We start from the raw sequence: 15,873 nt of genomic DNA, 5'->3' as shown, positions 1-15,873 counted from the left end.
TTGGGTATTGGGAAATACCTTTGCCTCATAGATGTTGAAGTACTGGTTATATAGCTCCTAACTAGAGGTTCTACCTCGTGTCATAGCAAACTCTCGTGAGAAGAGTCCCTGAAGAGGGATTGGGAATAGTGTTGTGCAGGGGATAGGGAGGTACACTGAATGGAGTACCTACTTCAGATTATCTATAGGACCCATCGATCCGATGTTATGCATTCCCAGGCACTGTGAAATACTGCTAATTGGTGACCAAATCGGTGTGGAATGATGGTCGGTGTGTCAGTTGGGGAGTGATCTAACGGCACCTCAAAACCTGCCCATCAGAAGTGGTGTTTAGATGTAGAGGTTTAGGATGAAGACTGGGAGCTAGATTATTTTCATTTAGGGCATTTTCCCTTTCTTTCTTTGCTGCTCGTAGTGGCACTGAGGTTGGTACTGAGATGCGTGTGGTCTATGCTGTAATTGGGGATGAAATAATCTCTTTTGTCCTGGCGTATAGATACCCAGTGACTGGAGGGTTGCCATGGAATACTTCAGGGTGTGAAGGGAAGTGCCAGTCTTCTTGGAGAAGAGCTTCGTGCCCTAAAAGGGAAGGTCCTCAACAGTGGACTACACCTCTTTCGGGAATCCTGACAAATGAGGCCATAACGCTCGTCGCATCACCACATCCATGAAGATTACGTAGCCACCATGTCGGCCACATTGAGGGCAGATTGCAGCAATGTCTTTGCCACTAATTGGCCCTCCTGGATAATGGCCTTGAATGAGTCATGATTCTGGCATCTTTTCAATAAAGTCATTCAGCTTTAAGTAGTTTATGTAACATATTTCGCCATGAGGGCCTGGTAGCAGGCAATACAAAATGGTAGACTGGCTAAGGAGTACACTTTTCTTGCAAACAGATCCAGGTGCTTCCAATCCCTGTCAGAGCGAGAAGCCTTGAGAGTTGAGAGCATCCACCATAATGGAGTTTGGTGCTAGGTGGGAGAACAGGAATTCAGATTCCTTAGCGGGGACATAGTATTTTTTGTCTGCCTGCTTGCAGGTCGGGGCCACTGATGCTGGAATTTGCCAGACAGTCTTTGCCAGGTCTAAAGTGGCCTCATTAATCAGGAGGATGATCGTTGAGAAGGCCAATGAATGGAGGATATCAAGAGCTGATGGTGGGTACTCCTCACTTCCACCAATTGAATCTGGAAAGTGTCTGCCACCCTCTTTGCCAGTTCCTGAAAGAGACAAAAGTCATCCACCAAAGATGGTGTAGAAGGCATGATGGCTTCGTCCGGAGGAGGAGGATATAGTCCTCAGTATCACTTCCTCCTTGGTACCAGTTTCCTGTTCCTTTAAGTCTTGAGGCAGTTCCAAAAAGCCCTGGATGGTGCGGCCAAGAGAGTGTGCCTCGAGGGTTCTCGAGTGAGACTCAGAGATCAAGACGCATGTTGATGATGCGTCACCCAAGGGTCCCAATATGACTACTGGGAGGTGGTGTCAAAGCCCAGTGGTGGTGCCCAGGGGTGGACATATCAGGATGGTGGTGGTGGGGCCATCTGTGGGTATATCCTTGGGCGCTAGTTGGTAGTGAGCACCATATGGAGTTTGGGAGAAGTACTGCAACACCACCTCCTCAGGCTCACTGCTTGAACACTCGCTAGATAGCGGAGGGGCATGGCATGACAGAGTAGAGGCTCAGTGCAGAGGTCTTGGTACCAAGAGGAGGGGATGCTGCTATTTCCAGCATGTGGAGGGCTCTTGAATGGCAGAGTTCTGCCTATACCGATTGTCTCACCATCCATGGCAGTGCCAGTGGGGATGGGGATCTTGCCCACACCGGTTACTCTTGTGCCAGTTGAGCCACGGCCAGCAGTATGATGCAGGCTCGCGTACTAGAAGAGTCTTTTTAGCAGAGTGCTTACTCCAGTCCTTCGGTGCCAATGACTTGACACTTATGCCCATCGGGCCTGTGGCCGTCAGCAGTACCAGTTACTGTCAGTTTCCATGAGCCTGGGTGTTGACTGAGATGGCCTCAGTGGCAGTGGTGCCAAAGATACCAAGCAAGATGGTGACTGCTTGCTGCTATCTCTCACTGAGGGGTGGTGCGGGGGGGGTTTCCTCTCTCTTCTTAAAAGGTTTGTGAGAGGGGTCTGCAGCTGTTTCTTTGACCTTCAGCCTTTACATGTAGAAGTCTGTGGGGGAAGACTCCTATCTACAGATGACTGGGGTCAGAGAGCTGCCTCCATGAAGATAATCTTCTGGTGGAGCTCTCTGTCTTTGTGGGATCTAGGCCAGAGCTGTTGGCAAAGACCACACTTCTGTTGTATGTGGCCTTCCCCAAGGCAGCAAATGCACTGACTGTGCTTATTCGTGATCGAGATAGCTTCTTTACAAGTGAGGAAATTCTTGAAGCCCAGTGAACCAGACATACCCAATTTGGGGAAAGGTTCCCTGCTGGGGGAGAAAAGGCAGGAAGAAAACCAACTTTTTTTTAAAAAAAGGATAAAATAAAGTAACGGGGAAAACTACAGCTAGAACTAGAATTAGGAGACTGACTAGCTATCCTTCTTCGGCTATCCCTCAATGCCAGGATGTCTGCCAAGGGGGTTCATTGGTGGGTTTTCAAATGGCTGAGAAGCCCAATTCTTGCCCTGGAGATTTTCCCACCGAAGTAATAGGTGTAATTTTGGAGAAGACATAGTTGTTGGCTGGACTGTTGTGCCCCCTCTTTCCTCTTTTGTCGCTTCTCTGTCTCATGAACGCGTCTGTTCTCCTTGGTGTATGGTGCCTTGGCGTATGGTGTGGCGCCACTGTGTTCTGTTCCGTGCCGAGTCCTCCCAGTTTGTTGGATTGATGCCTCCCTTTTTAAGGTGTAGTTTCAGTACGTCTTTGAAGCACTTCAGCTGCCCTCTGTGAGCCCTGCTTCCCTGACTTAACTGAGAGAAGAGTACTTGCTTCGGTAGACAAGCGTCAGGCATACGTACATAGCGGCCAGCTCAGTGGAGTTGATGTTTCATGACCTGCACGTCTATACTGCTGATGTTGGCAGCAGAGAGCATGCTGATGTTAGTGCATCAGTCTTCCCAGCTGATCTGAGAATCCTCCTGATGCAGCACTGTTGGATGCGCTTGAGATGTCGTCTATAAGTTACCCAGGTCTCACACCCATAGAGAAGGGTGGGGATGACACTGCCTTAAGCACCAAGATCTTGGTTTACGTTTGCAGATCCCAATCATTGAAGACTCGTTTCAGTAGTCTTCCAAAGGACGTGCTGACACAGCAGATCCTGTATTCAAATTCTGTGTCAATGCTGGCTGTTTGAGAGAGGTAGCTGCCAAGGTATGGAAAATGGTCCATATTTTCCAGAGGTCCTCTGCTGATGGTGATTTGTGGAGTCTGAAGAGTAGTTTATGCAGGTGAGGGCTGGTAGAGTGAATTGGTTTTCCCAGTGTTGAGATGGGCCAAGACAGCATCCCAGCTAAGGTTTTTACAGCTGGTAGAACAATGCTCCAGCACAAACTTTGCCAACTTCTCGACACAATCTGAACCTGCAAAGAAATTCCACCTGACTTTAAGAATGCCAACGTTGTTATAATATTCAAGAAAGGGGACAAATCTTTGTGCGGGAACTACAGAGGTATTGCCCTCCTCTCCACTGCAGGGAAGATCCTTGTTCAGATCCTACTAAACCGCCTTCTCCCCCTTGACGAGGAACTCCTCCCCGAATTACAGTGTGACTACCTGGGGTTAAAGATGACTAGCCAGGGACGGTTAAGAAGGAACTGAAGAGGGTTAGCCTGTGTGTGCTGTGTTCCAATGGACACTGTTACTGAAGTTCTCTGATTAGCAGCACAGGGATGCAAGCACACCTGCAGTGGAGCACCCATAGGGACACTACTGGAAGTTGATTTTTCTTAGCAAGCAAGCTAATTTTACTAAACATCTTTTAAGTAAATTTAGTGCTTATGAAAGACGCTGGATTGGCAGCACTGGCAAACAAAGTCTTCTATCTGATCATTAAAAGAAAAGGAGTACTTGTGGCACCTTAGAGACTAACCAATTTATTTGAGCATAAGCTTTCGTGAGCTACAGCTCACTTCATCGGATGCCTACCTTGGAAACTACAGAAGACATTATACACACACAGAGACCATGAAACAATACCTCCTCCCACCCCACTGTCCTGTATGACTCAAATGAATTTTACCTGAAGATGTTTACCTAAAACACCATATAAAACTAAAAATTTCCCCCTTGTGCTGTGCAGTTTATTACATAAAGAGAAACAGACAATTTGTATAAAGCACAAAATATTAATATAAAATTATGTATAGATCCAAGCAGGTTTTGTTCTTTTTTTTAAAAGGAGTAGTGCAAAGTACAGCATTTGGTGGGACTTCACTGTTCTGAAAATTCATATATATAAAAATATATAAAATCAAGTATACAATGCATGAATTTCAAAATGAGGTGTTAATTATCCTGAGCCTTCTACTACTTGTGGCTGCCATTTAGATGGGAGGTGACAAAGTAGTTTTCATTCTGATATAATACTGGTTTAATAAATTAAAACAAAAAACTTAGCATTAACATTTTAAATTAAAAATGTGTACACTATGTTAGAACAAAAAACAAGATATTTTATTTTTAATATTGGGATGTAAATGCCAAAGTGTTAACAAGATGGAACTTCATATTTCTTCTTTGCCATTTTTGTTTAAAACATTAACATACACAAGTTCAAGTAAAGGGCCAACAGAGCTAGAAACTGAAGTTCTGTATGTGTCAATATAGTTCAGATGATTACAGTATAAACAAGCTTTTTGAAATTATCCCATTAGGCATCACCCTCTCTAGAGATGAGAGACAGTTTGGTATCCATGAATACTCAGTCTTAAATAAATGCAAGGCAAAGATTTTCGGCTGTGCAAAACTGTGTTGCTTTTCAAACAGAAACTAGTATCTCCCAAAGAGTACGGTGAGTCCTGTAAACTCATTAAATTTTAGGACCTCACCCTAAGCTAAAACTGGTGCCCTACGGATTAATATTTGGGCTTATTGTTATATTACTTTCCTATTCACTTTTATTTTTATCTCTTTCATCATACTACCTTTTTCTCACAGGTAAAATCTTTTTAATCTTGGCAAGATTATAAACAAGAATAAACATCAAATATAAATATTTAAATACCAAAAAGAATACTCATGAAAGATTAAGACCGCAAAATTAAGAAAACAAGGCAGGAATTCCCAAATTTAAGGAGCTAGGTTCTATGTGAGAGAAATGTGTGCCAGCCCAACATGAATTGAAAAACAAAAAGGAATGCTACAAAAATTGGAACCATGGATAAATTGCTATGGAAGAGTACAAAGGAATAGCACAAGCACGTATGGACAAAATCAGAAAGACTAAGGCAGAAACCTAGCATGGGACATAAAAGGCAATCAGAAGAGGTTCTTTAAATACATTAGGAGCTAAAGAATAATGAAGGAAAGTATAGGTCCTCTACTTAGTGAGGAAGGAGAGCTAATAATTTATGACATCAAAAAGACTAAGGTGTTCATTGCTTATTTTGCTTCAGTCTTCACTAAAAAGGCTAATGGCAATCAGCTACTCAAAACAACTAATACTAACAAGAGGGAAGGAATACAAGCCAAAATAGAGAAAGAACTGGTTAAAGAAAATTTAGGAAAAGTTACATGTATTCAAGTTGGAAGGGCCTGACAAAATTCATGCTATGATGCTTGAGGAACTAGCTGAAGCAATTTCAGAACTGTTCAAAACCATCTTTGAGAACTACTAGAGGATGGGTGACATACGAGAAGAGAACAACGAGGAGTCCTTGCGACACCTTAGAGACTAACAAATTTATTTGTGCACAAGCTTTCTTGGGCTAAAACCCACTCCATTCTGAAAACTGACCATTTATTCCTTCCCTTTGTTTCTTATCTTTTAACTATGTCCATGAGAGGATCTTCCCTCTTATCCCACAACAGCTTACTTTCCTTAAGAGCCTTTGGTGAGGGACTTTTTCAAAGGCTTTCTGAAAATCTAAGTATACTATATCCACTAGATCCCCTTGTCCACATTCTTGTTGACCCCTCAAAGAATTCTAGTAGATTGGTGATGCATGATTTCCCTTTATAAAAACCATGTTGATGCTTCCCCAACAAATTATGTTCATCTATGTGTCTGATAATTCTGTTCTTTCCTATAGTTTCAACCAATCTGTCAGGTCTGAAATTAGGCTTATTGGCCTGTAATTGTCAGGATCACCTCTAGAGTCTTGTTTAAAAATTGGCATCACCTTAGCTATTCTCCAGCCATCTGGTACAGAAGCTGATTTAAATGATTTAAATTTACATACCACAGTCTAGGTCTGTAATTTCACATTTGAGTTCCTTCAAAACTCTTGGGTGAATACCATCTGGTCCTGGTGATTTATTACTATTTAATTTTAATCAATTTGTTCCAAAACCTCCTCTCTAATGACACCTTAATTTGGGACAGTTCCTCAGATTGGTCACCTAAAAAGAATGGCTCAGTTCTGGGAATCTCCCTCACATCCTCAGCAGAGAGAACCGATGCAAAGAATTTATTTAGTTTCTACACAATGGCCTTATCTTCCTTGAGTGCTCCTTTAGCATCTCGATTGTCCAGTGGCCCCACAGGTTATTTAGGAGGCTTTCTGCTTCTCATGTACTTTAAAAAAAAAATTGCTGTTACTTTTTGAGTCTTTGGCTAGCTGTTGTTCAAATTATTTTTTGGTCTTCCTAATTATATGTTTACATTTCACTTGCCAGAGAGTTTATGCTTCTTTCTATTTTCCTCCATAGGATTTAACTTACACTTTTTAAAGGATGCTTTTTTGTTTCTAAACTGCTTCTTTTACTTTGTTGTTTAGCCACACTGGTACTTTTTTGTTCTTCTTACTATGTTTTTTAATTTGAGGTATACATTTAAATTGAGCCTCTATTATGGTGTCTTTAAAAAGTTTCCATGCATCTTGCAGGGATTTCACTTTTGGTGCTGTACCTTTTAATTTCTGTTTAACTAAATTCCTCATTTTTGTATAGTCCCCCTTTATGAAATTAAATGCTACTGTGGTGGGCTAATTGGGTTAGTCCCTCCCCCCACAAGGATATTAGATTTTATTATGTTAGGGTCACTATTACCAAGCAGTTCAGCTATATTCACCTCTTGGACCAGATCCTATACTCCACTTAGGACTAAATCAAGAATGGACTCTCCTCTTGTGGGTTCTAAGATTAGCTGCTATAAGACGCAGCCATTTAAGGTGTCAAGAAACTTTATCTCTGCATCCCATCCTGATGTGACATGTAGAAGTCGTTAGCATTTTTCCTTACATACTGTGGATAAATAAAACTGACTTTTTCCCCTTAATTCTGCTTTTGTCATGTCTTTTTCTTATGGGAACTGAGTAAATGTGTAAAGAAGGTAGAGGTCAGAAACACAAACTCTGAACTTGAGCTCAAACTTTTATCTAAAATGCCTGCTACTAGGTAGTTAGGTCTGGTCATGTTTCATTTAGTGAACTTTACATGTAGGTTACAAATTCATGGACAGTCACCACCGAAGTGGTCTGGCACTTGCATTGGTTTATTACAGACTGTTTGGGTGTGACAATTTCCATGACATCAGACGGAAATTTAAATTTCCTGGTTTTTGCTGGGTTATAGACACACATGTAGGTTAAAAAAAATAAGTATGTGTCTATTAAACATTTGCAACATTACTGAAAGGAATTTGGGTAGACCTGCAAAACCAGGATTTTCAGCAGCTGATGCATACCACTTTATATTATATCTTTTATTTCTGCCTACTGGTTTCATTTCAGATTGGGGGGGGGGGGGGGTTTTGAGAAAACCTGGATTTGTGCTGAAAATGGCCCAACTTGATTATCATACACATTGTAAGAAGAGTGATCACTTTAGATAAGCTATTACCAGCAGGAGAGTGGGGTGGGAGGAGGTATTGTTTCATGGTCTCTGTGTATATAATGTCTTCTGCAGTTTCCACAGTATGCATCCAATGAAGTGAGCTGTAGCTCACGAAAGCTCATGCTCAAATAAATTGGTTAGTCTCTAAGGTGCCACAAGTACTCCTTTTCTTTTTGCACTAGCTAAGTAAACAATAAGTACTGAATGCAAAAATATCTGCTGATTTTCATTTAAACCCTAAATTTAATGTACATCACCATGACATCACGCTGTGCTATGCTGGTTCGTACTAAAAACTGACTCACATGAGCATTACGTTAGGTGATGTATTATAAATGACAGGATATAAATATTAATATGAAGTATATTGTTCATAGCACCCAAAAACCCAAGTACCAGATTTTTTGTTTTGTTTTATTTTTAAAACATTTTGCGGAACACAGTATGAGATAACTAACAGATGATGTGCTGCTGGGGACCAAATACCAGTCCCATGTGAAGTCAGTGAGAGTTTTTCCTACTGATAGCATTTGGGCCAAGATTTATCTTAAAAAGGCTTGTCTATACAGTGATGATGATGATGGGCGATCACTTGTCACCGAGTCTGATCATCTTCCATGAGAGTTATGGTCCTCAGGTGGCTAATAAGGCCAATCCTTGAACCACAAGTTCTATTACAACGAGGGCAGATGTTTTCAGGCTCAGCAGGAGGCAGTTGACCATGACTGGGAGCCAGTCTCTCCTTCCTCCTGCGCCTCTTGTCCTTTTCAGCTTGTCGGCAAGCAAGTTCAAAATGCAGGGGACCATCACGCAGGACTTCACTCCATTTTAAGTGATCCTGGGCAAGTGTCTCCCAAGCTTCAATGTCAATATTACACTTTTTTAGGCTGTCCTTCAGCAAGTCCTTATAATGCTTCCGTAGACCACCCATTTTTATGGTACCCTTCTTTCAGCTGAGGGAAAAGGACCTGTTTTGGGAGGCGACAGTCTGGCATCTGGACAACGTGACCAGTCCAGCAGAATTGCTGACGGATGATCATTGCCTCGATACTGGTGGTCTTTGCCTCTTCCAGAACACTAATATTGGTGTGCCTGTCTTCCCATTTGATCTTCAGAATCTTATGAAGGCAGTGTTGATGGTGCCTCTCAAGGACTTTCAAGTGGTGTCTATAGGTTGTCCAAGTTTCGGACCCATACAACAGCGCTAGGAGAATAACGTCTTGATAAACAAGAAGCTTGGTGTCCGTTTGAATGTCGTGATCTTCAAAAACCCTGTGCCATAAACAAGAAAAAGCTACACTGTCACACCGCAGACGATGCTGAATTTCTGCATCAATATCTGCCTTGGATGAAAGATGACTTCCAAGGTAGAGGAAGTGATCGACATTCTCCAGTGCCAATCCATTGATTTTGATAGATGGGGCATGTAATACCTCATTTGGAGAGGGCTGATAGAGCATTTTAGTCTTCTTGATATTAAAGAGTGAAACCAAGACATGCGTAAGCATCAGCAAATACATTCAAGATCTTTCTCAGAATGGGTAAAGATGGTGTTGTTATCAGCATACTGAAGTTCCACAATAGATGTTGTGGAAATCTTACTCTTGGCTTTCAGCCTGCTAAGCCTGAACAGCTTTCCATCCATTCTGTAAATGATTTCAACGTCAACTGTAAACTTCCCAGCAATTAGGTAAAGAATGACGGCAATAAAAACCGCAAACATGGTTGGAGGGATGATAGAGCCCTGTTTGACTCCTGTTTGTACTTTGAAAGGTTCACTCTGGGAACCTGTGCTGCTCAGAACACAAACCTTTGCCTCATAGATGTTGAGGTATTGGTTCTATGGCTCCTAACTTAAGGAGCCGATCTATTTCTCGTCACAGTAAACTCTCGTGAGAAGCGTCCCAGAAGAGGAACAGGGAAGGTATTGTGGACAGGGGAGGGATGTAAAGCAGACAGAATATCCTTTGTGAACAATTTCCAAAACCCATTGGTCTGATGTTATGCATTCCCAGGTGCTGCAGATCATGGCAAGACAGTAGCCAAACGGGATAGGAGACACTGGTCAGCTGTAGCGTTTGAGAGATGTCTGTCGACACCTCAATCAACACATCACAATTGGTCTTCGGAGGTGGAGGTTTGCAACATGGAAGGCTGTGGACCTGATGATTTACACCTGGGGAACCCAGATTTCTCTCTCTGAGGCTCATAAAAGTGCTGAGTCAGGTATTGAGAGATGCGTGATTTGTGTTGGGGCTGCAGACTAAATTTCTCTTTTGTCCAGATGTGTTCATCACTAATGAGCAGAGAGTGGCCCTGGAATCTTCAAGGGTGTGAAGAGAGGCATCCCTCTTCTCTGCAAAGTGCTTAGTGCCTTCAAAGGGAAGGTCTTCGACAGTTGACTGCACCTCTTTAGGGAAGCCCGAAAGGTGTAACCACAATACATGTCACATAACCATCACCGTGGAAACGGACCGAGCTGTTGTGTCGGCTGCATAGAGGGCAGACTGTAGCACTGTTTTGGCTACTAGCTGTCCTTCCAGGATGATAGCTTTGAACTGGTCGTGCTGTGACTCTGGAAGCTAATCGATAAAGCTGTTAAGTTCCAAATAACTGACAGTCATATTTTGTCGTTAAGGCTCGATAATTCGCTATTCAAAACTGTAGCATGGCCAAGGAATAGGCATTCCTCCCAAAGAGGTCCAAGCACTTCCAATCCCTACCACAGGGGTGGATTTCTTTTGGTACCGACAGCCCCAAGAGTTTACCACGTCGATGACTATGGAGTTGGGGGAGGGTGGGAGAAAAGAAATTCTGTCTCCATAGGCAGAATGTAATTTTTTTTTTATTGGCCCACTTACAGGAAAGCATCACCGATGTCCACAGGGACACTACTCGAAGAACTAAAAAGGACATAGTGCATGTTAACTCCTTTTCTCAGCCACACTCCCAAAGAGGTAACCTAAGCCTTCATCCTGATGTCTCTCCGCACATAGCCCTTCTCTCTCTCTCTCTCTCTCTCTGTGCGTGCAGGCCTTCAGGGGTTGGAGAGTGGAACAAAATTTCCTCTAAGACAGTATTTCTCCCTGTATTCTCCTTTGAACTGAGAGGAGAAACAAAGACTTTCTCCAGAGCTTACAGGGGAAAAGAGTCAAGATCCATTATGGCAGACTCATCCATGTTCCATAAAGAGCTTAAGAAAAACATCTGATCCTCACAGATAGGTCTGGGAAGAGAGCTGAAAGAGATGTTTATCATCATCATCTCGGGTTCTAAATATTGTCCAAATTTGTAAGGTATGGTGGTATTCCCCCAGTGCTAACACCACCCTTTAGAATGAAAAAACTCAACACATAGGTTTGTGGTACTATAAGAACACAGTAGCTATACTAAAGTACTATGAATGATTACAGTATACTTGCCTTTGAATTTCACAGGGTAATAAATGCAGGATCTACCATGAGTTTGCAAGAGCTCTTATCAGTTTCTGAAAGTAATTTAATTAAATTATTTAACTAATTACTCAACTAAAAATGCTGCAGGAAAAAATGAAGTCTCTTTAGATTTGATGTATCTTCTCAGCTTAATTAACACAAGCTTTTCCTGGTTTAATTTGCACTTAATAAGCAGGAACTTTACTCAATTTGCTAATTACTACATTTTCAAGCTGTTTTCTTGAAATAGATGCCAGCCTACCACACTAGGAACCCAAATTTCTGTAGTTACCTCGAATTACATAATTGTCCAAAGCTTCTTCCATTCTTTGCAATGCTTCAGCTCTATCAGAGCCATATGTAATTAGCTAAAAACAAAGGTATTTAAGTTAGCTCTAAAAATTCAGTTTTAATGTCTGAAATATAATAATTTTCTTTAAATAAACTTCACAGATTGTATGTTTAGATATTCCATTTACAGAAATCATTTTGCACATATTACTGTCTGTCTACTGGAGCACTTCCCCAAAACAAGAGAGGTGACTCTCAACTCTCTGGCATCTAGATACCGAAGATCAGGTTCTTTTCTTTATATGAGTTAAGCAAGTCTATCTCTGACTCTGTATTCTTCTTGGAGTGACACAAAAAAATTGATTAAAGGTCAGGAACTCTGACTGAATTTCCATATTTCTTTAGATTTTCTTTTCTTGGAAGTTTAATTCTTGGCTTTTTACAACACTAACTATGATGTCCTTGTAGCAATTTTACCCTTAAATAATTGAAAAGTACACTCAAACTTTAACTGCTATTTAACAACATTTTTTGTCAGGGACTACAGCCCTATAATTTCTCGGAAAAATCAAACAAAGTTAGATTGACATGGGATAAGTATGAGACTGCAGGCCATTGTTTAAAATACTTTTAGGAATCAGAAAACATAACAAGAACAATAAAAAACAAGTAAAAGAGTGCATTAATTTCTGAGAGATCTGAGAAATTTGTAAATTTTCTTCCATATTAAACTTCCTTTCCAATACAGCCTCTCCTCTCTCATGTTTCCTTTATGCATATCACATCCAGCAGCTTTGAAATATTGGTTCATTACTAAAAAATCTCTTCTTTTCAAAATTTTATATCTAAAACTAGTATTTTATATATTAGAACGTTAAAAAAAACTCACTTTTGAGATCATGGGATCATAATAAATGTTAATATCACTTCCTTCTTGTATGCCACTGTCAACACGTACCTTCAAAATATAAAAAAAAAAAGCAAATGTAATTTCACAGTGGAACAAAAACCAAGTTTTGACCTCATAGAGGACATACATCTCAAACTTTTAACCTTGCCAAGTTTCATGAGAAGGTAAAATATTCTTTTTCACCAAGGGCTAGAAAATCCCCTCCCACTTCCACCTTGTGGGAAAAATACCTACGAATTACTGTCTCTCCTTTAAAAAAAAACATGAATGCAGACTTGCACTGTTAGTCAAAATCACTTTTTTCTTGTAAAATCCAGAGCAAACAGATATGGATTTTGATCACTATCAATTTATAGTGGTTTATACAACTCTAAATCTGAACTCTCAATGCAACCAATGCTGACTTAATTACCGTAATAAAATACACTTATAATTATTCCTCCAACTGACACCTGGCATGAAAGATGCCCCTTGTAATCACATCCTTTCTGAGTATGTATGTAATCACATCCCTTGTGTCCCACTATAGCCCTTCTGAGGGCTCCAGTGGGGACACAACTAAGACTCATTCAGCAGGAACTTTGGAGCTCTGCTTATCAGCTCTATAGGAATACTAGTGTTGGTGCTTTCATGTCTGTAACACTTTCCTTTTCTGTCTCACCCTCTCGACTGTAAAACATTTTTTTTTTCTGTTGCTGCTGTTCCCCTGGGTGTTTAATGTTTACACAGCTTTTTCCATGGCTTTGCTTTGTAAGGACACAGCCCCAATTAAAGCTCTGATTCCGCAATTTTCATAGGAAAAAAAATAGCACAAGTTCAAAAATTTCTTTTGAAGAAACTGATTGCTGTTAACCAGCCAACAAGTCAGTTAGTATATTGCTGATTCTTGTTTTCATCTCTCAGTTTGATTTCATCAGTGTGGCATTGAGGTTAGCCATATAAAACTTTTAAAATGAGCAATTTCTGGGAAATAAATATTTATTAAATTGTTGCTGTTGAACTTTGGAATCTAAAGTACTTTAGTGTTTTTTTAATCAAAGTAATTCAAGACTGACAAATGCATCCCAGGGATCTTAAGGACAGAGGAATCCAATTGAAGTTGCTGAAACACCAGGGCTTTGATATTTTACATTGTAAAGGGGGTGGCAAGTGGGACCTAGAAACTCACTTAAATCTCCACCTGTGGGAAGGTTCTTTCTAATAAACAGCAGCTCATCTGATTGCAGCAAGGCAAAAAAAGGTCAACACAACGGCTGTTAGGCCTTTAATATTTTAATTTAGGCAATTACCAAGGGACCATATGTAGAACCTCTTGTCTAAAGAATCCACATGAGAACAGGATGATGACTTTATTATCCAAATGACCTAAAAGATATCCCAGTAGCTTTAGTCTCTTTCTTCAATGATAACTACATCCTAACATGGGTTTAATGATCATTTTCTTTTTAAAAACTTTTATTGAATATTTATTAATACACACACAATATATTTGTATATGCAGTTCAACAGCACCTTCATTATAAGAAATCAAGACGCTTAATAAACAATTAGTTAGTCCTGCATCAGAACTGTGAGGTAAATGGCATTATTATCCCCATTTTACAGATGATGAGGCATAGCAAGATCACAAAGAAAACATGTAGCAGGAAATTCAGATTTCCTGATTCCCATTCTTATAACTATTAAGCCATCCTTCCTCTCTGTACAGGTACATACATACATGAATGAATACATTCACACACAGAGATAGGAAAGAACTATTAAGATATCTAGTCCATCCCACTGCCAGTCAAGTCTGTTCCCTATAGGCAGCATATTGCTTCTTGTACACAATACATACACATATATGTAGCATACCTGTGTACATATTCTAATAATACATTGCATTTATATAGCACTTTTAATTTCCAAAGCAACAAACAAATGTAAAGTAATTAATCCTTACAACACCCTTGTGAGGTATACAAATATTATTATCCCAATTTTACAACGACAAAACATATAAAGAAGGGCCAAATTCAGACGTGAAATAAGCAGATGCAACTGTTCCTGAAGTAAATGGGAGTAGGCACTATTTATGACAGTGCTGATTTTGGCCAAAAGAAGCTCAGTGAGTTAGTAGGACTTCCAGCATGAAGTCCTACTAACTTATGCACCCAGAGTTCCATCCATACACAGTTCATTGCAATACTGGGGTCTAAGAGACAGACGGACCTACTCCACCCTCCCTAGGCTTCAAAGTCCAAGCTCCAGCCCCAACTTCAACGTGCTGTCTTCACAGCTATTTTGAGAGCTCTAGCATAAGCCCCATTAGCCCAACTCTGCTGACTTGAGCTGGGAGGCTCACTCCCACACACTATGTCAACATCAGCACCATTAAAGAATGGATTGTTGATCACATTTGCAAAGAATGGCTTTGGAGCTATTCAAATCTTAATGCCAACTGCAGCGCAGTCAGTTTGTTATAACGTGCAAGAGTAGCAAGTTTCTATTGTCACACTCTTGAGGATACTTATTTCTTTGTAGTTACCTCATTTTAAGCTTTTTTAAAAAACTGAATACTCACTAGCCCTAAAAAAAAAAAAAAAAAAAATCACACTCTGAACTAGCAGCTGGTACATTTTAAAATTATTATAATCTCAAACCCAGTATAGAATTCTTAGGAAACTCATTTCCCCAATGCCCAGTCTTCCTAACTTTCCTAGTCCCCATTCTACTTCCCGTATCCACCCACCCATACACATATCCCTACCTCCTTTAATTTGAAAAGCAACCAAACTAATTTAAAATCACATTTGTAAGATGCCACTTCTGAGACCTTCTATGCCAAATTTTAGCTCAGAGCAAATTTTTACAAACAATTTATTACCTTTTGAAAACAGAAATTTATAAAAGAAATGGTGAAGCACCAATAGCTTCAATATAATATTCAAATTCTTCAGTCAAATCAATTTTATTCTTAATTATGTGACATCTTCAGAAGACAAATTAATCTCCAGTATTGCATATTTTCTGCTACTAAAGAACAGACCAAAAATACGGTTTGCTAAATAAAAATAGAACAGCTATTTTTAATAAGATAAGAGTAAACAGAAAGAAAACAGCCCAGCTACTCTGTATGAGATCCTCAAACCATTTCTCTGAAGCCTCCAGCATAATTAAAATTTCTTTCTTCAGTACCACGGTGGGCCACGTGAAGCTATCAGCCATCTCCCACCCTTCATTTTCAATTCACCTCTCCCCCTAAGCACAACTCCCAGCCCGCCCTATCTACCTGACAAGTGACAG

At 40.4% G+C, this 15,873-nt stretch overlaps 1 protein-coding gene across 6 annotated transcripts in view; it reads right to left on the bottom strand.

The window, feature by feature from the left end:
* The window catches only part of PCCA (propionyl-CoA carboxylase subunit alpha), a 387,356-nt gene that overhangs the window by 196,759 nt on the left and 174,724 nt on the right, over positions 1 to 15,873 (bottom strand). For all 6 annotated transcript variants that reach the window (XM_077813024.1, XM_077813033.1, XM_077813018.1 and 3 more), the window contains 2 exons: positions 12,565 to 12,633; positions 11,677 to 11,752 (listed from right to left, as the gene is read on the bottom strand). In XM_077813024.1, coding sequence (XP_077669150.1) covers positions 11,677 to 11,752; positions 12,565 to 12,633 — 145 coding nt within the window. The remainder of the gene's footprint in view (positions 1 to 11,676; positions 11,753 to 12,564; positions 12,634 to 15,873) is intronic.

This window comes from Eretmochelys imbricata, chromosome 1, assembly GCF_965152235.1.
Source record: "Eretmochelys imbricata isolate rEreImb1 chromosome 1, rEreImb1.hap1, whole genome shotgun sequence".
In the NCBI taxonomy this organism is placed as follows: domain Eukaryota; kingdom Metazoa; phylum Chordata; order Testudines; family Cheloniidae; genus Eretmochelys; species Eretmochelys imbricata.
This window is presented reverse-complemented; position numbering and strand designations above follow the sequence as displayed.